The following is a 25,815-nucleotide window of genomic DNA, read 5'->3' as shown; positions in this document are numbered from 1 at the left end:
CTCTGCACACAGCAGATTGTACACCCGGAAAGGCACACCTCCCTCCACACTCCTCACCGTTGTATCCCTGGCATCAAGGACAGCACCTGGCATCTCACACACTGCAGTTCTGACCTCTCAATACCCCTCAAATACCTACTTCCCAAGGGAGTAGGATTTTGTTCAAGAAATATTCCATGGAAATTGGTAAGTGGAACTTGGGAACGAGAGGCAGAGTGGCAGCTCAGACCAACCTGTTTATAAAAGGTGCCTTTGCCCAGAGAGGGGAAAACACAACTTTAAACCTCTGACAAAGTATATGCCTGCCTAGGACACCTTTACCGTGCTGCGCTTCTGAAACGCTGCCTGGTCTCAACAGGGAGATCCATGAATTTGCCACATCAACTGATCCCCAGGACTTAAAATTCCCTACTACCAGCCTCAGCCTTGTAAATGGGCATGGACTACACACCTCGATATCAAAACACTGGCTCTCTGCTGTAGCCAAAACCAAGCAAATGCATCTATCCAGGTGACAGGAAGGCAGGTGAAGAAGTTAAACGATCCTATGTTCATTAGTTCTTCCCCTCACTGAGCACTATTAAGCGGCTCAATACCATGAAAATGAGTTGAAATGCACTGACTTTGCCTCAAGTTTGAGCATTCACGGTCCCGGGAGGACACTTGTCATCTAATGATGTGCTTTAGAATCTTCTTTTGTGCCAATTGAGACTCCAGAGACCACAGAATGTCTGCTAAATTCAAAGTGATATAAGTAAAGTCATGGTGCCTCACAGCGTTTCTCGAAAGACTTCCCAGTGTGATGCTCAGTAATTTCACACATGTGTACTGGGCACTCACTATATTGAAGGAGCTGTGCTAATGATGTGGTGGGTCAGAAGGAAGAGACAGGGTCCTTGCCTTCAAACGTCCAGTTTATCATTCACTGGGCAGGTCAGATAACTGAGATTCCAGGCAAGGAATAAGAAATGCCATGGTCCAGCTATTGTGTGGAAGCACAAAGGATGGAGAGATGGATCCCATCTGGGAGAAAATTTAAAAATGCATCATGGAGGAGAAGACACACTCATCTTGAAAGATGAATGGAATTTTCACAGACTTAGATGGCAGAAAGCCTTGATTTGAAGCGTTCACCAGATTTTATGGTGTAAGTATTCCCACTATGGCCGATTTCAAGTTAATGACATGATGTCACTGAACACAGAGCTGGGAAGAGGGGCCAGCTCCGGCACATCATCTGTGAGTCACCATCCGAGCTTTGGGCTTTATTCAAACGTCTGACTCTATTGCTTTAATGAGTGGATTCACAGGTATTAAAAACATCTAAGACAACATTATAGAGGAAGAGACACCTCTGCCCTTCTCCCTACACCTCAGTCTGACCTTTTAATACTCTGTCTGTCCTTCCGGTCCCAGTCCTATGCCTCTGCCTAGCCACCTAGGACTGATAATGGTCCAGTGCCAACCTGGATGCTGTTTGCTTCTCTTAGCAGGGCTGTGATTCCCCTGGGCTCCTGCTATCACATGGCACAGAGGGATGGCTTTCCGCCCGTTGCCTGGTGTTGACACCCTTGCTGTTCTCCATAATGAGAAGCAGCTTTAAGGGCTGCTAGCTGGGCAGGGTGTTTCACTGTTCTTGTAGCAGTTGGAAGGGAAAGCCAGAGGAATTGCTGAGAAGCTTTGCTGAAGGAAGATGCAAGCCAGCTGAGACCCAGCATGCATATTAACTGCTCCCTTTCATACCTTTTTTTTTTTTTTAAAGCACCCCCCAATGTGTTCTCCTTAAGTCACTGCACCCCTAACTGGCCTTATCACTCAAAGAGCTACGTTTGTAAGGTCAGGCCGTAGTTTCTGTCTTTAATTGCAAGCAGATGTCCTCGGTATGTACATAAACTTGTGTCAGGAGGATTTTTTTTTTTTTAACTCACCAAGGAGAGCACTGCCAGACAGAAAAGGAATATGTGAAGCTTCAAGTTGTTAGGAAACTTCCTCATTTGTCCACTAAGCCAGAGGTAGACCTGCGGGAAAAGAAGGTCTTTATGATCTCTCATTGCACATTGATTCTTCTTACCTCGAGGCCCAGCTACTCTCTAAAAGCGTTTATAGCGAACTGTGGCCGCTACAGATTTCGTTCAGCATGTGCTTCCTTTCATGACACCAGTTTCTCCTCCAAAACTGTTGTCGATTGTTTGTGAAGCAGCTTTTTTAGCATTCAAAGGTGTTTGAAACCACCAGCATCATTTCACAGCTCCGTTTTTTGTTTGTTTGAATTATCTCATGTAACGTGCTCTATGATTTACTATTCAAGTATAGAAGAAACACGTTCCCTAGTGGAGATCTGGGGAGGTAATGCTGTCTGAAAGGTTCAGAGATTTCCTGTTCAGATTACACAGGCTTCTTTAGAGCTGCCAAGAGCCGTAATGTGTAGGAGATAATACATTTTATTTCAGGAGAAACTATGGATGGAAATTCAATTTAGCCAGTGAGCCACAAAAGAAATGAAATTCCGGCTTAGAATTGTCACTGCACTCGGGCCCAGGACTTGGTGTGCCAAGGGGTAGCCATGACCGACATGACCTCTGCGGCCCCAGGACCTGCTGTGTAGATATCACTCGATGACAGAGCAAAAGGAAGAGGCCTGGCTGCCAGGGTGTTGCAAGTCCTACCTGGTTCCTCGTGAACTGACCCCTGAAGGGTATTTCCGCCCAGAGCCTCAGCAACCTGGCCCCATCAGTATAACTTTCCAGAATGTTTGCAGCATTCAAATAAATCGGGCTGCGCAAGTCATAAACACCAGCTGTGGACACTTAGTGGGGGACCCCTAGAAGAGGAGCCCCACAGAGGACACAGTGACTGATCAGAGCAAGAAAGTAGTGGGCAGTGAACAGGTTTCCATGAGGATCACCTGGCTGGGGGATGGAGCATGCAGGGTAAGCATACAGATGCTCAGGACCTTGCCAACATATGGATTGACCAGGGCCCTAGAGATTCAGATTCTGTAGAGCTGGCACAGGGCCTTAGAATCTGTATTTTTAACAAATGCCACAGTTAAATCAACTGTACTTCAGTAAATGAATGAATGAATGAATGCCACAGTAGATCTTTTTTTGTAAAAAATATTTATTTGGTTGCACTGGGTCTTAGTTGCGGCAGGTGGGCTCCTTAGTTGCGTCTCATGGGCTCCTTTGTTGTGGCATGTGAACTCTTAGTTGCAGCACGCATGTGGGATCTATTTCCCTGACCAGGGGCTGAACCCAGGCCGTCTGCATTGGGGGCGTGGAGTCTTATCCACTGCGCCACCTGGGAAGTCCCGCCACAGTAGATCTTAATGGTCAGACAAGTTTGGGAAACTGTAGAGTGGGGTGGAGTCAGAATCTGACTCCAGTTCCACTTTGGCCTCTGCCATATAATTGCTGGGTAGCCTTAGGCAAGTTATTTCTTTGAGCCTCAGATCCCTCATTCATACAATGTAACTAATAATATCCACTTCAGAGGGTTGTTGTGAGGATAAAATGGAAAAAATCATAAAATGTCCTGAAGTGTGTGCCTGGTACATTTTAAGGGCACAATAAACGTGAGATGTAAACACCACACACATATTTTGACTTTGCCATCAGCCATCCCCTTCAGAGGCAGCAGGACGGTCTGGGGCATGGCATCAATATGACCAGACAGTGAGCTTGAACTTCAGCCTTATTGCAAGGAGGCTGCATATCTGGAGGAGATATGGACTTTAAATTGAATACTCTTCCGTGATGGTGATCATAGTTTGATAGAGAAAAAAGGACAGAAAGAAAAAAGTGGGTCTGGAAAGAGCTTTGAGGTTGAAATCCAAGCTGGTAAAATTTTTGGAATATGCACAAGGATAAATACACTTCAAAAAGGCAGGAAAAGTAGTCAAGCAAACTTGAGATTTACAAGGAAAGACAATTTGCCGAGAATAAACAATTTTTCTTTGATCCCCTTTTAGTTGGAAAGCCAAAGTTTAAAGCATTTGTAATTCATCTACCTCATTTCTTTAGCAAGCCTTATTTTTCTACTAGGTGCCATGCCCTGTGCTCCTAACAGAGGTTACAAAGATAAAAGGAATACCCATCTCAAGAAACTTGCTGTGTGTCATAGGGCACAGGAGAATAAGCAGTTACAGCAAAGGGTGTAAGAATGGTTTCTAGGGCTGTTGGGTGGAGGACAGCTTACCTGCTTGAGGGAGAAAGCAAAACCTCTCAGTGGAAGTCTTTTTTTTCCAGCTTTATTGAGATAAAATTAACATAAAATACTGTGCAAGTTTGTGTACAACACAATGATTTGATACATGTATATACTGTAAAATGATTACGGCAATCAGAGGAAGTCTTGAAATAGAGATTTCATGATAGTTACATCATTATCATTATAGTAACCATAAGCTAATAATGATAACAATAGCTGACATTAACCAATGCTTATTTTATGGCAGATGCCCTGTGAGGCCCTTTACGTTATCTCCTGTCGTGTAAAATTGTTGCCATATGCAGTATCTTGGTTTACCTACTTGTGTTTGCACTGTCTATTTGCGGCTGGTTCTAATACCATTGCTGCACAACCGGTAAGTTACAGTACTCACCAGAACATTGATTCTCCCATACTAGCTTTCTTACTGATATAATAGGCAATTCACCAATTTACAAGAACTGGAATTGACGGCGTTTAGTCCCAGGCAGGTTACCATCCCCGATGCCACTGACCCTACTTCCCCAAAGTCCCACTGCCTGCATCCAGCCTGTGCAGGAGGACCGGAGTAGATCCTGGGCTTAGGGCAGCATCCTGTCCTCATATGTGCAAAGCCCTAAGCTCACAAAGTCTAGGGTAAAAACATTGTCAAATTCTTTGTTGGAAAAGATGGGCTCTTACTTTCAGGGTAGTGGTAGCAATAATAAGTGACAATAATAATAACAAAAAGAATATCTAACATTTACCAAGCACTTATTATATTGTATATTTAATATATTGCATGTATTAACTGACTTAAACCTCACATGTGTAGATACTGCAACTGTCCCCATTTTACAGACAGAAACTGAGGTCCAATTGTGTGCCATAGTTGGGAAGCTGAGCACAAGGCTGGACACAAGTAGGAGAGGATAGATTGCAGTTCGTTCTTAGGCAGGTCCACCATGAGAAGCTCCGCCTCAAGGCACCGCAAAGTACTAGTTCTCCAGTGTTTGCAGGATCACAATTCAGTTCTTTATTGCTTTATTTATTTATGTTTGGCTGCACCATGCAGCGTGCGGGATCTTAGTTCCAGAACCAGGGATCAAACCCGTGCCCCCTGCAGTGGAAGCGTGGATTCTTAACCTCTGGACCACCAGGGAAGTCCCACAATTAAGTTCTTTGGAAAGACCATTCCCAATATGCCCTTGACCTCTCCACACATCCTAGGTCAGCTCTGCTCCACCCGCTCCCTACAGATCGTGGCTCTTTACATGCCTAGGTTGTGTCTTATCTCTGTCTTTATGCAGTGCTTGCCTTGGCTCCAACTGCCCTTTCCTTTCCTTTTCATTTCTTATTTATCCCAAATTCAGTGCCTGTCCAAGGGGTCACCTTCCCCAGGGAGCTTGTCCAGACTCGTTAAGGGCTACCACATTGCCCCTCCAATGCTGACCACTCCTTCATTTATAGATCCCTGCCCGGAAATAGTGGGCTCACCAAGGCCAGGGGCTGTAGCTAATTCATTTTATAATGCCCAGCATTTGAAAGCTCCTATGGGATATACTGGAGCTGTGATTCTCTGCTTATTGTCACCCTTCATTTGTTTTCCTCCATCGCTCGGCACTTCTAGACAGTGAGGACAGCTTGGACACTAAAATTGACAACTGAGGGTGACATCTCCATTTGCTAAGATGGCACAGTTTTTCTCATTGTGCTCGATTTGTAATCAGCACCCTCTCGGCACTGGCATAAATCTGTGGTTCTTCCCCAAGAATGCCATTTGTTCCTTTTATGCCTCGATTCATCACATACTGTGGAGGGTGTTAGCTGAGTAAGAATTTCTGCTTCATGAAAGTGTTACCAAATACACCATAAGGAGGAAAGCACCAGACGTCTGTCTGCAAAGAAAGCAAAATCCTGGTTTGGGAAGAGTCAGGGGTGGCCAGTGCTCCCCAAGCATTTCCGGGCCTGAGGTTTGGCTCTGTGGGCTCCTTGGGGCCTCATAACTGATGCCCACATTCCATATCAGTCGTCATTCTGGAGAAATTCGTCAACTTTCCTGCTGATCTGAGCCTGGAAACTGGTGTCTGTTTACTCACTTTCAAGCTGAAAATTGAGACAAACTTGCTGGATAATTTTGACAAAAATAACACACATGATTGCGTGTCATCCCATGATTGACTTAATTTTCCTCTTTTTTTGAGCTATCAGGACTTTCTCAAGGCATATATAGTTTTCAGTGAAATAGGTCATTCACAGTTGGAAGTTATACAAACTTGCCAAACCTTGACCAAAAATAACATTCTGGTGCCCAATTTAGTGCAAGGGGTAATAAAGTGTTCTCTGATTTGTAGTAAGGAATTAAAGGCAGGGGTTGGGGTCTAGACAATGGTAATAATAAAGACTAAGGATATCAAGACAGTGAGTAGACTTGAGGGGATTTTCATAAAATGCAGTTTTCCTTTCTGGTCACGTTAAAATCAATGTGTAGTACATTATCTACTCTAGGGAAACGTGTATTCCATTTGCTTTCTGTCGTAATTCTTTATTGTATTTGGGAGTAAATGAGCTTCTGCAGATGAAGTTAATATTAAAATTTAGAGAGAGACTGAAAAGAAACCCTTCCAGAGCTAATAGTCACATAGAATTTAAAATATTAATTCACCAAAGGCCCCCAAACCTAACTTCGCTTGGAAGAACACTCTCACTGATATGCCCAGGCTGCAAAAACTTTCACGCGTTAGAATTCTGCAGTATTTAGTGAAAGGATCTTAACTTCCTCTGTTAGGTTCTATATTCTGAACTTCAGACCCGACAGCTGCTTCCTAGTGGTTAGCCAGGTGGGAGGAGTTAGTAAAAAAAAAGCACATTGAGAAGTGGATCAGGACAGATGGACAGGATTCACCCTCCCTGAAATTCAGGGAGATGGGTGTGGGCCAGCTCACTGCCCATGCATCTTCATTTTCTTCCTCTTCCTTTTTTCATATCAAAGAAAGATTTCTTAGCGCTGTTACTGTGGGTTTCTATTGAGGACCAAAAGCATCAGCAGCTTCGCTGCTTTGAGGTAATGCTCTCTGTTTGTTGTGGGCCTGGACCAAACTGCCTCTCTAATAACCCACGGATAGCCTGATGGGATGGGAGGAATCTTGGAGACACCCCCTTCTCCACCAAGCCCAGATAACAGTTACAATACTTTTGTAGCTGAGGCGTTTGCAGTTCAACACATTTTCAACAGTTCAATGATAACTACATTGATCATTTTCCATTTTTCCTGTTTTTGTTTTTGTTCTTGTTTATTTTTTTGCGGTGCGCGGGCCTCTCACTGTTGTGGCCTCTCCCGTTGCGGAGCACAGGCTCCGGACACGCAGGCTCAGCAGCCATGGTTCATGGGCCCAGCCGCTCTGCGGCATGTGGGATCCTCCCAGAACGGGGCACGAAGCCGTGTCCCCTGCATCGGCAGGTGGACTCTCAACCACTGCGCCACCAGGGAAGCCCATTTTTCCTGCTTTTAATGCAACCTAATACTAGTATCAATAAAATTGAAAGTGCTTTTATAATAGATGACTCATTGCCATCTCGCGTCCTAAATTTCTGTCCCCCTCTTGTCCAACTTCTCACTTCCCCTCATTCCTTCCCTATTCCCAGGGTTGCTCACATGTTTATTTCTAAGAATAAACGCTTTTGACTGAACTGTTTTTAATACTCTTTTTAAAAAGAATTTATGTTCCTCCTTGTTTTCACAAGCAAGACTTAAGTTTGGACTCAAATGTTGTAGGAAGGCAATTTTTCATCCTCCTGACTGTGTCCAGGCATGAGACCAGAGGCAGCTAAGACCAGAAGGTTTCCATTTGCTCTGAATATTTAGGAGTTCTTTTTAGAGGGTAGGTGCAATTTTAGTTTGAAAAAGAAAGAAAGAAAAAGGAGAGAATTGTTGTGAGGTTGGGCCTGGTCACATTTTGACATTTGAAAATGAGATTGTAAGAAAGTCACATCAGACCACTTTTTATAGGGGTAACTAATGGTTTTCGTCTCTTTCTGTTCCAGCCACACCAGCTATCCTTGTCAGAGCATCTCAGAGTCTGCAGAGAGTTCATCCAGGCCTAGAGACAAGTAAGAATTTCACTCCCTTTTCTGCCTTCAACGATATTGTCCAGGTTTTACTGTAATTCAAGCTACTGTCCTTTCCCTATTTTATTTGGAATATGGTAACTGGATGAATGACTGACTGAAATTACATGGGCAAACTAACAAATTTTTTTTTCAGAATTTCTCTTTCAACTTTTCTACAAGGCTGCTTCTTTTTTTTCCCTTTTGTTTTAATTGAACGAAAGATCCTTTAAATTCCAAAGTTCTTTACAATTTTCAAAAGTTTCATGCAAATGATTTCATATAATCCCATAATAACCCTTTCTTTCCTCTACCCCTGTCTTGCCCCTCCCTCCTTCCCTCTCCCCACTGGTAACCACTAGTTTATTCTCTATATCTGTGAGTCTGCTTCTTTTCTGTTTTATTCATTAGTTTGTTGATTGTTTTAGATTCCACATATAAGTGATATCATACAGTATTTGTCTTTCTCTGTCTGACTTATTTCACTTAGCATAATATCCTCCAAGTCCATCCATGTTGCTGCAAATAGCAAAATTTCATTCTTTTTATGGCTGAGTAGTATCCCATTGTACATATAACACATCTTCTCTATCCATTCATCTGTTGATGGACACGTAGGTTGCTTCCATACCTTGGCAATTGTAAATAATGCTGCTGTGAACACTGGGGTGAGTATATATTTTCAAATTAGTGTTTTTGTTTGTACCCAGGAGTGGAATTGCTGGGTCATATGGTAGTCCTATTTCTAGTTTTTTGAGACATCTCCATACTGTTTTCCACAGTGGCTGCACCAATTTACATTCTCACCAAAAGTGTATGAGGACCCCCTTTTCTCAACATCCTCGCCAGCATTTGTTATTTGTGTTCTTTTTGATGTTAGCTATTCTGCCAGGTGTGAGGTGAGATCTCATTGTGGTGTTGATTTGTATTTGCCTGCTGATTATCAGTGTTGAGCAATGTTTCATGGGCCTGTTAGCCACCTGCATTTCCTCTTTGGAGAAAAAGAATGCTTATTTTTCTAATAAGCTTATCCTTAGAGGTGAAGTAAGCCCAAATTAATGCAAAGAAAAAAAGACATAAAATAACTTATTGTGGGCCAACAATTGGTTTACTGAGTTTAGGAATCTGCGTTTTTGTTTTATAAGTCCTGTATTGTATTGTCATTATTATTTTGAGATATTTCTTTACCTAGTGATCACATTACCAGACAGTCAAATTTGTCCCTTCAACCAAATCGCCTTGGGCTCTGAAATCCTGTCCACTGCTCCGTGATAGCATTTACCTCACAACATCTTCATGCATGTGTCCATACCACGTGCAGGACTCAATGAGTTGGGTGCACTGCACAAATTGATTATGTCGCAATTAATTAAGGCAAAGCCTATGTTTTCTGCTTCTTCTAAATCCTTCGCGTGACCTAAAAAAGAAAACGTGATCACATAGTAGGCCCCTTCACTTAAATTCTAAGGATGGATTTTCTTTTCCTCAGTTGAAGTATGTGCTCGAGTCCACATTACAAAATAAAGGAAGGGAGGTTAGTGTACCTGACCGTGTTTAAGCCACTGCTGTTTCAGGGATCATAACGGCATCATGAAACCATAATTGGGGTTTTGTGCCTACATTGCAGAGTTCTTTTCTAATAGGCGACGTAAACATCATTTTTCTTGGAGGTGACTGGAAGGGAGGGTTGGTGCTGTTGTTAACAAACGTCATCAATTCTTCAGTTGTGCCAGACCGCGAACTCTACAACCCTCCTGTTTTAGAATCATCTGACATGTTAATCTGCTCCCTAATTAATGTGAGGGCTTGTAGAAAGATTAGCTGTTGCTTATGTGTGGGTTATCCCAGCCAGTATATTCCAAAGCCTTCACTCAGCAGATGATGTGACTTATTGCTGCTTTCTGTAAGGAAATAAGAAGGAATCAGTTAAGAATGGTTTACTAATGGTGCGTGCTCCATCCCACACTGGAACCCTCCCCAACACACAACCACAATACGCTGCCCTTCTCTTGCCCCCAAAGTGGTGGTAAGAGTTCCCCAAGCCAGGTCATGGGGTCTGAGGACCTTAAGCTGTGGGCCTTGTTGGAATACAACCTGTGAGTACGGCAGATGTGTTGAAGAAGTTGCTACCAGTCATTTGGCATATGCTGATTTTCTGTCCTTGTGATAAACAAGAATAATAGCTATTACCCTTCATCTGTGGCACGTCACACAGACACTGAGATCCCCACACAAGGAAGAATCCTATCCTTCCAGCTTCTCCTTATCTGAAGTTACATGCCCTCTGTCTCAGGACTGATTGGATAAAGTACCCCACGTCAACGGATATGTCTGTATCACTAGGCGCCTTCCACAGTGCACTCACTAGGACACATGGCCACCTTTATCATCCAAGCATCTCACTGAGATGCAACAGACCCTAGTGCTCCCGTAGCCTCACTGTGTCACTGTGGACACAGTCACGGTATCACAAATGTTTAACTCTCTGCCATGCACCTAGCACTAGCTAGCTCTACACCTTGAGGAAGAAAGAAATGTGTAAGATATTGTCCTGACCTCAGGGAGGTCATATTCCCCCTAAGGAGATAGTTTTACACAAAAAGCTAGTGTTCAAGACCTGTCAATTCACAATTGTAATGTATACATTTCCTATGTGCACTTTTCTGAATTCTCGGATTCAAAGCAAAACCTTGGGGAAGAAAAATAAATAAACCCTCCCAGAGTGAATCCTAGACAGAACTGTCCAAACGTAAATAAAGGCCACCACCCTTCTGCAGGCCACCTTTACTTTACACTTGGGCTATCACAATAACCCTTTAGTAGCTGTCTCGCTCCTCTCTCCTTCCACACCCTACCCCGTCTCTCCTTCCTTGTATCCATCTTCCTCTGCCAATAACGATTTTCAGAATCCAACATATCCCTCTGTTCTAAATAACCCTAACTATCTTTAGTACCTTCCCCACTGCCTAAATTTTAAACTGCAATCCTATCCCAAGACACTCAAATCCACCATCTGTCACCTGACCCCAGCTTGTAAGTCTAGACTACCCACGACTCCCCAGGAGCACTATGCTTTCCCTCCTCTGGGACTTTGCTCGTGCCGTCCCATCTTCCAGAACTATCATCCTTCTGCCTCACCCAGCATTCTGGAAATATAAATCCTGCCCATACTTTAAGGTTCAGCCGAAACACTTTGACCCTTGGCCTGAAGCAGTTCCTCCCTCCTCTGTGTGTGTCTTTGAGAGGTCACACGATTTCGTATCGCTCTGAGGGGATATCTTACACGCTGCTTTGGAGTGTAGCTATTTGCATATTTCTCTTATCTCCCCATCTGGATTATGAACAGCTGTGTCTTGTTCAGAGTTGTATAACTCACAGTACCTCAAATGGTACCTTGAACATTGTAAGTAATAAATGATATTGCAAATAAATTAACTAAATGGAAGTATCCTTAATAGCTCCCTGGCTACCCACCCTTCGGCACTCTTGACAATTCCCACCAGCCCCCCTTGTTATCATGGAGCCTCTTGGATCTCAGGGGCGGGGGGTGGAGGGGGGGCATTCATGGAGGAACAGATCCCGCCACCTGTGTTAATTGCCCATTAATCACCTTCAGTGTTGCTAAAAGGACTCATAGGAATCAAATGGTTTATACTCAGAGGATAGCTTCCTTACAGGCAAAGGATACCCTAGGGTAACAGCAGATGAGGGGAGTGCACTGACCGGGGTCTGGAGAGCCCAGGTGTAGGCCTCTTCGTCCTCTCACTGCACAGTCACACCAGACACCCTGTGTCTCCAGGTCTGGAACCACTACCTGTGTGCCTGCCAAGCACCTTGGTACCAGGAAGCCCAAAGTCTGCTCGTGATGGAGTTTCCTAGAGTGAGCTCGTCATGTAGGCACACCCTAGCTATGTGGACAGCCTTACATCAGCCCCCAGTTCCACTGAATTTAGGTGCAAATCATAAGTTTAATTATATTGCTAAGCAGCATTGACAAGCTGACATATTCTGCCCTGAAACAACTCAGGGACCCGTGACTACAGCACATCACTTACCTTTAGTTAACACAGTCTATACACAGCATTGCCAAGCATCAGTAACTCTGGAAAAAAAGCACGCGGTCAAACCAGACCAGCTAAAATTAACCCATGCCATCCACCACTTAAAGAATTGTCCATTGCGTTCATCTCTTCCTTCTCTTGCTCGCCAAAAAGTATCTGTCCCAGCTTCTAAGCCCTCGGGGCTTTGCTTTCTGCGTGCTCTTTGCGTGGACCTAATCCATGTGAATAGGTGTTTGTGTGCTAACGGGCACATACTAACATACCTTCTGCAGATTACAGGCTTGAGAAATATTTTCTGGAAACAAAGAGCTATTTTTAAAAGTCCCATGAGGACGTTTTAGCCCATGCACTTGGGTAGCAGCATACTTCACCTATGCAGAGGCATAAATCTGAGCAAAAACCCACATATAGCATGAGAAGGATATTGACGGAGTTTACGGTTTAAAGTGGTAGGCATCTTTGTATACTTTAAAGAAGTAACGGTGCAAACTTACTACAAAGAAAGCTGCTTTTAGTTGTGGGAGAGAGTGATGAGGATGGTTAGAATCTTCTAGAGAAAAGCAAAACATTGTTAGTGCTCCTGAAGAAGGCACACTCCCGAGTTAGGCTGCTATGGTCCCATGTGCTTTGTGTTTTCCCAGTAATTTCATGTCTCTCTCACAGTTGGTTTTTGGCAGAGGATTTGATGATCGTAGGGGCCAAATACTTAAGACTTATTAAACACATAGAGAAATTATTAAAAGATTGCACATCGTTCTGAGGGAGATTTTTCCTGTCCTTTTTTTAAAGCCACACCTTTTCACTGAATTTGTCACGTATTACTATGAAAGTGTAAATTGTGTGATCAGTGGCATTTCCACCTCAAAATAAAATGAATATCCAACTGGAGAAAACTACGGAAGTTTCATTGACTGGCATCTGGAGCATAAATTAGTCCAAGATTTTATGAAAACAGGCGTCCTGAACATAAACATCCATGACTGAGGTCAGAATGCAGTTTTGAAAGAATCCCAAAGGATTATCACATTAGATGGGCGCAGAAATGAATTGCTTCAATTTTTATAAGTTCAAAAACTTCCTTTACAATGGTGAGTTACTTTTCAATAAAGACACTTATAGGAGACAAAAATTTAATATAGTAACTGTCATTTTGCTTGTTGGGGTCCTTACTGTACATTCTTAGCTGGACTCCTGTCCTAGCCCCCTAATTTTTCTTCCCTACCTCCTATTTTTTCCCTATCCCCAGCCATCCTACCCTCTGCTTCCACATTCATTCTTGCCTACCTTTGATCCAGTGATCCTTCTGCCCCATCATCTTCAGTAGCTCCCCACTGTTTCCTAAATTATGAATAAGCTCATCTCTCTGGCATTTAAGAAGGCCCACAACATGGATCCTATGTACCTTTCTAGCCTCATCTCACTTATGTACTATGTACACCCATGTTTGTGTCCTCTGAATTCTTGCTTCATTATAGCCATTCATAATGACCCCTTTGTCAGAAATTCCCTCTTCTTACCTCCCAGGTGGGAAAAGTCCTTCAAGGATTTTGTCTTTAAGGCATACTTCAAATATCGCCTTATCCACAAAGCTTTTCCCAGTTCCTCCAAGAGGATTCACACTTCCATCTTAGAATCTCTGAAGCCCTTTCTTTCTCCCTCTCTAGGAGAGGTAGTATATAGCACAGTACTTGAAGAACTCAGCCTCTGCAGCAAGACAGCTTTGGTTCAAGTCCCAGTTCTAGTACTTACTTCCTGCATGATCTTATGTAAGTTTCATGACCTCTCTGTACCTAGTTCTGTTTTGTTTTGTTTTACTTCTAAAATAAAGATGCTAATAGTACCTACCTCATAAAATTGTGGTGAGAATCACAAGTGTTGATACATTTAAAGTAGTTAGGATGGTACCTGGTCCCATGGTGTTTACTGTATGCTCTTGTGGCTCTTATTTATATTCCAACAAGAATTAGAATTGAACTGTATGAAATTTCCCATATTCAACTCTATTTTGGACCATCATATCATAATGTCATTTGTTTCAACCTAATGGAGACTTTTATGTGCTTTCTATTCCCTCTAATAGACTGTACTATTCCTAAGGATAAGGGCTATGTCTTTTACATCCTTGTATCTTACGGTACCTGGTAAGGACCTGGCAAATGCCGAGTGTTTAACAAACAGTCAGTGGATTTTGCACGCACACGAAAAAAATTCAAAAAATAGAAGATAAGTTTCCCCCCCAGTGTCTTAAGTATTCTTTGGCTACCATAGAGTACCTTTATGTCCTCCGGCAGTCATTTATGAAAGGAGAGAGATTAAAATATGCAGGAGGAGACATTTCTCTCGTCCATTACTAATATACTTACAGTCTTTCCCAAAAGCCTTCCACAGAACCTTAGCTTCAGGTCATGGGACCAGTGTCATGGTCTAGTCTTGGGGTGTGTCCCGGGATGTTTCTGTGTCATCGCTGTGCTATCCTGTGGGCACTTCAGCTGCCAAGGGAATAGTACCCCCACTCCTGCCTGTGACCCATCCCTGCCCCTGTAAGAGCCGAATGACCCTCTCAGCTTTAATCATTCTTTTTCATCAGATATTTTCAACCTTAAGGGCTTATTAACTGACAATACAGCTACAATAAGCACAAGCTGACAGTACACGTAAAAGAAAATCAATATAAGGGAAGTGTGTCCGTGCAGGAATGGTATCTCAGAGAGAATGTGCAGCCTTTATTGGTTACAAAGAACTTGAGCTTTGGACACGCATTAGAGAGCAGCATTGGACTCTGACATCGAAGCTGACATTGAATTCTTTACAGTCTGCTGTTTATAAACAACTCAGCAAATGATTCAGTAAGTAAACACAGATTATTATGATCCCTTTTAAGGAAACGGTGTTTATGTTGGCTCCCTCTTGCACCCAAACTAGTGGTAGCCCATCCTGACTCACAGACAGCACTAATATCCTGATAATGCCAAGCATCCTGCAAAGGCTATTTATCCCCCTTCCTTGCTTCTCTGAGGTTGGAGGGAGGCCGGTAGACTTATGCACTTTATAGAAGAAGAAACAGAGGTAGAGACAAAACAGCTTTCCCAAGTCTCTTTGACAGACCAACAAGAGAGTAAAGAAGGTACCGTCCATGCGATGCTTTGTATCTGCTCCTAGATGAGCAAAATAAAGTGTAGATAATGCATGTTATTGATAATTCAAATAACAGTGTTTAGTTATCTCAAAATAGGGACTTGATAGTGACTTTTTCCAGGCTGAAATACTCAGATAATGCCTGCTATTAGTTTCCCAGTGGTAGTGCTTCCTTATACACTCCCTGCTTTCACATATAATTGTTGGGAGGTAAGGATTCTTTGTAAGATAAATATTAGGTCTTGACTTTTTTATCCTCCTCAACTCCCAGCAATTTGCTGAGCCATAATCAGTGGTGAGTAGATATTTCCCACTGAGTTTACGAGAGACCTGTTCTCTGCGCACGCGCTCAGACCAGCGTCAGTGAACGTCTAGAGGGGGAGTGAAACCACAGCTCAAGGTCAGCCTCCTCAAGCCCCTGCAGGTCCTTTCTGATTGTCAACATATATCAAGGTTGTCTGTTTATTCTGGAACCCAAACAGTAAGAAAAGAGTTAGAAATCTGTGGGCATATGCCTCGGAAAGCCTTGACTGTAGAAGTAACATTTTTTTTTGATTAAGCATCTCTCTAAAAATTCCAGTGGGCCTGTGTGTACTCTACATACCCATTCCTAGTATGGTTTCTCTTCCAAAGCATAACACACATTTTTCAGGGGTGAAATCCAAGACAAACATTCTTTCACCCTAGGTGACCCCAGTGGGTGGTGAACTCTTTTTAGTGACTGGAAAGTTAAAGCATCCCAAAGTTGACTGTGACCTTTGAGTTCCAGACTGCAGCCCTGACGACTTGCTTAGTTCTACAGCTTCAAAACCAACTCTGTAATCACTGCTCTCAAGAGAACTCTGGCTTCTGTGCACAGAAGCCTCTCTAGGGAGAGACAGAGGCTGGGCTCTGTCATTCCAGAAAGGCCTAGGCTCTGTCATTCCAGAAAGGCCTTTGTTCATACCAGCTCCAACTTGTGAGGCACAATTTTTCAGATAATGTGCACTTTTGCACTAAGGAAAAAACCTTGAATTCATCATACGGGTGGGCCCTGATTTTAATACAGATTAATCTATGCACTGAGAAAGCAGACTACACACCATATTTATAAAAAGATTTATGGAATTCAAACATAGGTACCACTGAGTAGAAGTTCAAATAATAGTGTGCCTTATGGCAAATATATGCAATATATATTTAAACCAAAAATAAGAGATGACGAATTACTAAATAAAGAACTTATCACTTAGAAAATAGATTATACAACTTTCTAAGAGCTTTTAAATATATATAATTTATAGGAAATTGATTTGCATGTAATTCACAATATACGATACAAAATCAGCTACTTTTTTTTAAGGTCAACAATTATTTGAACTAGGGGTTGGCAAACTGTTGTCCTCAGTCGTTTTGTAAGTAAAGTTTTATTGCAACACAACCAGATCTATTTGTTTCAGATTGTTTATGGCTGCTTTGGGGGTACAATGTCAGAGTTGGGTAGCTAAAACAGGTCCGCAAGCCTGAAATATTTACTATCTGGCCTTTGAAGAAAAAGTATGTCAACCCCTGTTATAAACAGAAAAAGATTGTTTCTATAAAAAGGTATTTTATGGAACTAGTCATCGTGTTTGTATTGGTTGTTATCTTTTAATCTCCTATCGAAAATTATTTTCAGTTGGTAACTGACATAAATGAGAATTCAGGATGCACTTTATGAATTTCCTTCACAGTCAACTCTTCTGAAATACATTCTATTGCAAAGTAAGATTAACAGTATCTGCTAATCGGTGTGGACTTGTACATTTTTATTATTATTGGTATTCCACCAAATGAAAGCTGAGCATCTGTAAATGCTTGGTGATGCATTGAATGGGCAATAATTTGCAACTGAACTGTCTGAGATATGTCATCATTATCACATAATATTTATCTTATGAAGAGTTACAGTCGGTGTAACACACAGCTCCAGTTTGAGGGCAGACTTGACTTTACAGGTTTGTGGATCATCCATAAACCACTGCTGCCACTGAATTCATGCTGAAGAATAAAGACAGAAGACTCTCCTTTTAGGAAGTTGTGCACCATGAAAGAATCGTAGACCAGAAACCTCACAACATTGTAGTAGATGTTACCGTTCAGATGAATGGCCTTTGTGTATCCTCAACATGTTCTCAAGTAACATTCATGTCTTCACTGCTACAGGTTATACTTTCATTTTCATATGTTATGGAAAAGCAGCCTTTAGCTCTTCTTTTTTCTCACTTAATATTCCTTAGTAAATAGAATTTTAACACTACAAATTTGGATTCATTGGAGAGCAAATATTTGCAGGAGTGAGTCTGTGCACCTGTCACTGCGAAGCTCCTGCCAAGCAAACCCCGGAGAAATGGAGAAACACCTGGATAGCATCCTTACTGCAACAGAAGCTCTTCTTTTTCTGAATTCCAAAAATGTTTGAAGTTGTGCATCTTTTGCATTGAAGTCAAGTGGCTTGTGTACATATGGTAGCTTCCCTTCAGTTGTAAGTTCTCAGAGGGAAGGAACTTAGTCTTCCCTCATCTTTATATGCTCTGCTCCTTTCCTCCACAATATAAACAGGGCCTGATACAAAATGGGGCTTACTATTGGTTAAATGAATGCCACATGCGTTCCAGGAATGACTTGAGAGCAAATGCAAAAGGGAAGTGGAGGGGGAGGCGTTAGCTTAGATTTCATGGTGTTTGAGTTTGACATCCTCTCCACAACACTAAGACCAATACTGAGGAGAATTGTTTCCTGAATCTGAGAGCAGCAGATGCATTTCCTCTTCTGCCATTTTTCTTTCTCGTGGGGAAAAGCAGACAAGAAGGTCCTACAAAAGTATTGGAAGTGTTTGTTCTTATCAGCCACTAGTGATTGTGGCAAATTCTGTTATTGGTTTCAGTTGGTGTCCCAGGCTGTGGGATGAGCACTTTGGAGTCTGGGGAGCTGGAGACCCTGAGTTGGTCCTGTGTGTGTGTACCTGGCATACGGCTGACATGCTGTGAACTCTGATTTATCCATTTGTCAGTGGAGATATTAACATCTATCTCAAATGGTCATTGTGAGGAGCAGATAGGTACATAGGAAAATTCCTGGCACAAAGTAGGTAAGGAATAAATATTAGATACTTTATTATTTTTACTATTGCTGCTGCTACTACTGCTATTACTCCTCCTGAAAAAGTAGTAGTAGCCTGGGTTGCTGGAAGCATCCTACCCACGTCCTCACCCCACTCACCAGAGCTTATCCCCTGTGTATATTTTCTGGGAGGATAAGAAGGATGCTGGATCTAGTAGAATATATCTCATATTGGAGTAGTATATTTTTTAATTAATTTTTATTGGAGTATAGTTGATTTACAATGTTGTGTTAGTTTCTGCTGTACAGCAAAGTGAGTCAGTTATACATATACATATATCCACTCTTTTTTAGATTCTATCTCCATACAGGTCATTACAGAGTATTGAGTAGAATTTCCTGTGCTATACAGTAGGTTCTTATTAGTTACCTGTTTTATATATAGTAATGTATTATGTCAATCCCAATCTCCCAATTTATCCCTCCCCTCCCCCTTTCCCCCCTGGTAACCATAAGTTCGTTTTCTACATCTGTGATTCTATTTCTGTTTTGTAAATAGGTTCATTTGTACCATTTTTTTTAGATTCCACATATAAGCAATATCATATGATATTTGTCTTTCTCTGGCTGACTTACTTCACTCAGTATGACAGTCTCTAAGTCCATCCATGTCATTGCAAATGACATTATTTTGTGCTTTTTTATAGCTGAGTACTATTGCATTGTATATTTGTACCACATCTTCTTTATCCATTCCTCCGTCGATGGACATTTAGGTTGCTTCCATGTCCTGGCTATTGTAAATAGTGCTGCAGTGAAGATTGGGGTACATGTATCTTCTCAAATTATGGTTTTCTCTGGATATATTCCCAGGAGCGGGATTGCTGGATCATATGGTAGCTCTATTTTGAGTAATTTATTTTTTAAGGAAGTAAAATTCTCACAGACTCCAGAGAATGCCTGTACAGGCCAGTTTGAGAAAAATTGATTTAAAAAATAAATTTTAATGTTGGAGATATTTCTTTTCATTGTCACTTATCTCTGCAAAAAGAACACAACTTAATTTCGTAACCCAAAAGACACTTGTTTGAGAAGCCCTGCTTTCATGTTCTGCTATAAGCACATCAACCTGGACTATAGGTCAGGCTGGCCCTTTAGAGCTGAGGAAGCAGAGAGCACTTACTGAAAGGGAGGGACTGAGAGGCTTGCCAGACTTCAGATGTCCAGAGGATGAGACATGGGTACCAGGCAAGAAAGATGGACGTCACAACGAGGAGGTGGTGGGCAAGAGGGGGAAGGAGCAGCCTGGAAGCTGACTTCATTGCTTCACTGTCTTGCCTCAGGGCTGTCCTGAGGCAGCATTAGATCAAATGTTTACCACAGTACTTGGCACCTAGTAGAATGTTGTTCCCTTTCCTTCCTCTTTCCCCTGAAAAAGACTGTCCTTAGCTATAGAAGCAATGAAGCTGTATAGACAGCTAAAAGGTGTGCCATTAAAACAAACTTTTTCTACTTTTCCAAAGGGCAACTTTACCCCCTACTGAACTAAACTCAGACCCAAGCTTCCTTCTCTGAGCTTTTAGAACATTTAGTGCCTGGGGAGTCATTTGGCAATAATCGAGTACTGTTTTATTGCTAGGATTCTTTTATATGTATACATTTATAAGGCACCGGAGTCCCTAACTTGAAATTTGTTTTTGCTTCAGAAGTTCGGCTGTAAGGAGGCTCTCCAAATCGTGTGTAACAGCCGCAACAAATAATATATTAACTAGTGGTTAAGTACACATCTAGGCTGTGACAGCCTGTTTGACTTGGGTTGTAGGTGAACTGTGGCTGGCTCCTAGAGCTGGGTCAGGAGCTTTGCGGTTTGTACGGTGAAGGAATGCCTCCTTCACCATCTCATCCTGCCCTCACCACCCCTACCCTCTGTCTTCCCCTTCACCACACTTCACCACTTCCTGGGAGAAGAACCAGCTAGGGCAAAAGTTCTGAAATTTTTCTTTGGTACCTTCCGCCAAATTTAGTTTTTGACTGGATAATCTTGGTTAAACCATGAGTAAATAACCTCCTAGGGTCTAGTCAGCCTCAATGTGAGAAGTTGTCAAACCAAAAAACCAGAGGAGCATACACCAACTCGTCCCTGTCTCGCAAACCTCTCCACAAGGTATTTTTAAGAGCAGGTGCCTTATTTATTAGTCATTAGATTTGAAAGGACTATATCCCTCACTCCTTTTTTTTTTCTTTTTTTACATCTTTATTGGAGTATAATTACTTTACATTGTTGTGTTAGTTGCTGCTGTATAACAAAGTGATTCAGTTATACACATACATATATCCCCATATCTCTTCCCTCTTGCATCTCCCTCCCACCCTCCCTTTCCTACCCCTCTAGGTAGTCCCAAAGCACCGAGCTCATCTCCCTATGCTATGCAGCTGCTTCCCACTAGCTATCTATTTTACTTTTGGTAGTGTATATATGTCCATACCACTCTCTCACTTCGTCCCAGCTTACCCTTCCCCCTCCCCACATCCTCAAGTCCATTCTCTACATCTGTGTCTTTATTCCTGTCCTACTCCTAGGTTCTTCACAACCATTTTTTTTTTTAGATTCCCTACATATGTGTTAGCATATGGTATTTGTTTTTCTCTTTCTGACTTACTTCACTCTGTATGATAGATTCTAGGTCCATCCACCTCACTACAAATAACTCAATTTCATTTCTTTTTATAGCTGAGTAATATTCCATTGTATATATGTGCCACATCTTCTTTATCCATTCATCTGTTGATGGACACTTAGGTTGCTTCCATGTCCTGGCTATTGTAAATACAGCTGCATTGAACATTGTGGTACATGACTTTTTTGAATTATGGTTTTCTCAGGATACGTGCCCAGTAGTGGGATTTCCCGGTCATATGGTAGTTCTATTTTTAGTTTTCTAAGGAACCTCCATACTGTTCTCCATATTGGCTGTAGCAATTTACATTCCCACCAACAGTGCAAGAGGGTTCCCTTTTCTCCACACCCTCTCAGCATTTACTGTTTGTAGATTTTTTGATGATGGCCATTCTGACTGATGTGAGGTGATACCTCATTGTAGTTTTGATTTGCATTTCTCTAGTGATTAGTGATGTTGAGTATCCTTTCATGTGTTTGTTGGCAATCTGTTTATCTTCTTTGGAGAAATGACTACTTAGGTCTTCTGCCCATTTTTCAATTGGCTTGTTTGTTTTTTTGATGTTGAGCTGCATGAGCTGCTTGTATATTTTGGAGATTAATCCCTCATCAGTTGCTTCACTTGCAAATAGTTTCTCCCATTCTGAGGGTTGTCTTTTTGTCTTGTTTATGGTTTCCTTTGCTTTGCAAAAGCTTTTAAGCTTCATTAGGTCCCATTTGTTTATTTTTGTTTTTATTTCCATTTCTCTAGGAGGTGGGTCAAAAAGGATCTTGCTGTGATTTATGTCAAAGAGGGTTCTGCCTTTGTTTTCCTCTAAGAGTTTTATAGTGTCTGGCCTTACATTTAGGTCTTTAATCAATTTTGAGTTTGTTTTTGTGTATGGTGTTAGGGAGTGTTCTAATTTCATTTTTTACATGTAGCTGTCCAGTTTTCCCAGCACCACTCAATGAAGAGACTGTCTTTCCTCCATTGTATATCCTTGCCTCCTTTGTCATAGATTAGTTGACCATGGGTGCATGGGTTTATCTCTGGGCTTTCTATCTTGTTCCATTGATTGATATTTCTCTTTTTGTGCCAGTACCATATTGTCTTGATTACTGTACCTTTGTAGTATAGTCTGAAGTCAGGGAGTCTGATTCCTCCAGCTCCATTTTTTTCCCTCAAGACTGCTTTGGCTATTCGGGGTTTTTTGTGTCTCCATACAAATATTAAGATTTTTTTGTTCTAGTTCTGTAAAAAATTCCATTGGTAATTTGATAGGAATTGCATTGAATCTGTAGATTGCTTTGGGTAGTAGAGTCATCTTCACAATGTTTATTCTTCCAATCCAACAGCATGGTATATATCTCCATCTGTTTGTATCATCTTTAATTTCTTTCATCAGTGTCTTATACTTGTCTGCAAACAGGTCTTTGGTCTCCTTAAGTAGGTTTATTCCTAGGTATTTTATTCTTTCTGTTGCAGTGGTAAATGGGAGTGTTTCCTTAATTTCTCTTTCAGATTTTTCATTATTAGTGTAAAGGAATGCAAGAGATTTCTCTGCATTAATTTTGTATCCTAAAACTTTACCAAACTCATTGATTAGCTCTAGTAGTGTTCTGGTAGCATCTTTAGGATTCTCTACGTATAGTATCATGTCATCTGCAAACAGTGACAGCTTTCCTTCTTCTTTTCCGATTTGGATTCCTTTTATTTCTTTTTCATCTCTGATTGCTGTGGCTAAAACTTCCAAAACTATGTTGAATAAGAGTGGTGAGAGTGGGCAACCTTGTCTTGTTCCTGATCTTAGTGGAAATGGTTTCAGTTTTTCACCACTGAGAACGATGTTGGCTGTGGGTTTGTCATATATGGCCTTTATTATGTTGAGGTAAGTTCCCTCTGTGCCTACTTCCTGGAGAGTTTTTATCATAAATGGGTGTTGAATTTTGTCAAAAGCTTTTTCTGCATCTATTGAGATTATCACATGGTTTTTATCCTTCAGTTTGTTAATATGGTGTATCACATTGATTGATTTGCATATATTGAAGAATCCTTGCATTACTGGGATAAACCCCACTTGATCGTGGTGTATGATCCTTTTAGTGTGGTGCTGGATTCTGTTTGCTAGTATTTTGTAGAGGATTTTTGCATCTGTGTTCATCAGTGATATTGGCCTATAGTTTTCTTTTTTTGTGACATCTTCTTCTGGTTTTGGTATCAGAGTGATGGTGGCCTCGTAGAGCGAGTTTAGTGTTCCTCCCTCTACTATATTTTGGAAGAGTTTGAGAGGATAGTTGTTAGCTTTTATCTAAATGTTTGATAGAATTCACCTGTGAATCCTCTGGTCCTGGTCCTTTGTTTGTTGGAAGATTTTTAATCACAGTTTCAATTTCAATGCTTGTGATTGGTATGTTTATATTTTCTATTTCTTCCTGGTTCAGTCTTGGAAGGTTGTGCATTTCTAAGAATTTGTCCATTTCTTCCAAATTGTCCATTTTATTGGCATATAGTTGCTTGTAGTAATCTCTCATGATCCTTTCTATTTCTACAGTGTCAGTTGTTACTTCTCCTTTTTCATTTCTAATTCTGTTGATTTGAGTCTTCTCCCTTTTTTTCTTGATGAGTCTGGCTAATGGGTTATCAATTTTATTTATCTTCTCAAAGAACCAGCTTTTAGTTTTATTGATCTTTGCTATTGTTTCCTTCATTTCTTGTTCATTTATTTCTGCTCTGATGTTTATGATTTCTTTCCTTCTGCTAACTTGGGGTTTTTTTGTTCTTCTTCCTCTAATTGCTTTAGGTGTAAGGTTAGGTTGTTTATTTGAGATTTTTCTTTTTTCTTGAGGTTGGATTGTATTGCTATAAACGTCCCTCTTAGAACTGCTTTTGCTGCATCCCATAGGTTTTGGGTCATCGTGTTTTCATTGTCATTTTTTCTAGGTATTTTTTAATTTCCTCTGATTTCTTCAGTGATCTCTTGGTTATTTAGTAGCGTATTGTTTAGCCTCCATGTGTTTGCATTTTTTACAGTTTTTTTCCTGTAATTGATATCTAGTCTTATAGCCTCATGGTTGGAAAAGGTACTTTTTTTTTTTTTTTTTTGGAAAAGGTACTTTTTAATGTGTCATTTAAAGCTGTGTTTCCCTATTTATTTTCATTTTGGATGATCTGTCCACTGGTGAAAGGGGGATGTTGAAGTCCCCTACTATTATGGTGTTACTGTCGATTTCCCCTTTTATGGCTGTTAGCATTTGCCTTATGTACTGAGGTGCTCCTATGTTGGGTGCCTAAATATTTACAATTGTTATATCTTCTTCTTGGATTGATCCCTTAATCATTATGTAGTGTCCTTCTTTGTCACTTGTAATATTCTTTATTTTAAAGTCTTTTTTGTCTGATATGAGAATTGCTACTCCAGCTTTCTTTTGATTTCCCTTTGCATGGAATATCTTTTCCCATCCCCTCACTTTCAGTCTGTATGTGTCCCTAGGTCTGAAGTGGGTCTCTTGTAGACAGCATATATGGGTCTTGTTTTTGTATCCATTCAGCCAGTCTATGTCTTTTGGTTGGAGCATTTAATCCATTTACCTTTAAGGTAATTATCGATATGTATGTTCCTATTACCATTTTCTTAATTGTTTTGAGTTTGTTTTTGTAGGTCTTTTCCTTCTTTTGTGTTTCCTGCCTAGAGAAGTTCCTTTAACATTTGTTGTAAAGGTGGTTTGGTGGTGCTGAATTCTTAGCCTTTGCTTGTCTGTAAAGGTTTTCATTTCTCCATCAAATCTGAATGAGATCCTTGCTGGGTAGAGGAATCTTGGTTGTAGGTTTTTCTCCTTCATCACTTTAAATATGTCCTGCCAGTTTCTTCTGGCTTGCAGAGTTTCTGCTGAAAGATCAGCTGTTAACCTTATGGGGATTCCCTTGTATGTTATTTGTTGCTTTTCCCTTGCTGCTTTTAATATTTTTTCTTTGGATTTAATTTTTGATATTTTGATTAATATATGTCTTGGCGTGTTTCTTCTTGGATTTATCTTGTATGGGACTCTGCGCTTCTTGGACTTGATTGATTATTTCCTTTCCCATATTAGGGAAGTTTTCAACAATAATCTTTTCAAATATTTTCTCAGTCCCTTTCTTTTTCTCTTCCTCTTCTGGGACCCCTATAATTCGAATGTTGGTGCATTTAACATTTTCCCAGAGGTTTCTGAGAATATTCTCAATTCTTTTCATTCTTTCTTCTTTCTTCTGCTCTGCGCTAGTTATTTCCACTATTTTATCTTCCATTCTTATCCATCTTCTGCCTCAGTTATTCTGCTATTGATTACTTCTAGAGAATTTTTAATTTCATTTATTGTACTGTTCATCATTGTTTGTTTGCTCTTTAGTTCTTCTAGGTCCTTGTTAAATGTCTCTTGCATTTTCTTCATTCTATTTCCAAGAATTTGGATCTCTTTATTATCACTTCTCTGGATTCTTTTTCAGATAGACTGCCTACTTCCTCTTTATTTGTTTGGCCTGGTGGGTTTTTACCTTGCTCCGTCATCTGCTGTATATTTATCTTTCTTCTCATTTTGCTTAACTTACTG

General features: G+C 41.1%; 1 protein-coding gene across 3 annotated transcripts in view; it reads left to right on the top strand.

Moving 5' to 3' along the window:
- Window positions 1–25,815, top strand: part of GHR (growth hormone receptor) — a 160,638-nt gene that overhangs the window by 70,235 nt on the left and 64,588 nt on the right. For all 3 annotated transcript variants that reach the window (XM_032628301.1, XM_032628300.1, XM_032628299.1), the window contains one exon: window positions 8,233–8,298. In XM_032628301.1, coding sequence (XP_032484192.1) covers window positions 8,233–8,298 — 66 coding nt within the window. The remainder of the gene's footprint in view (window positions 1–8,232; window positions 8,299–25,815) is intronic.

Source organism: Phocoena sinus, chromosome 3, assembly GCF_008692025.1.
Source record: "Phocoena sinus isolate mPhoSin1 chromosome 3, mPhoSin1.pri, whole genome shotgun sequence".
In the NCBI taxonomy this organism is placed as follows: Eukaryota; Metazoa; Chordata; class Mammalia; order Artiodactyla; family Phocoenidae; genus Phocoena; species Phocoena sinus.
This window is presented reverse-complemented; position numbering and strand designations above follow the sequence as displayed.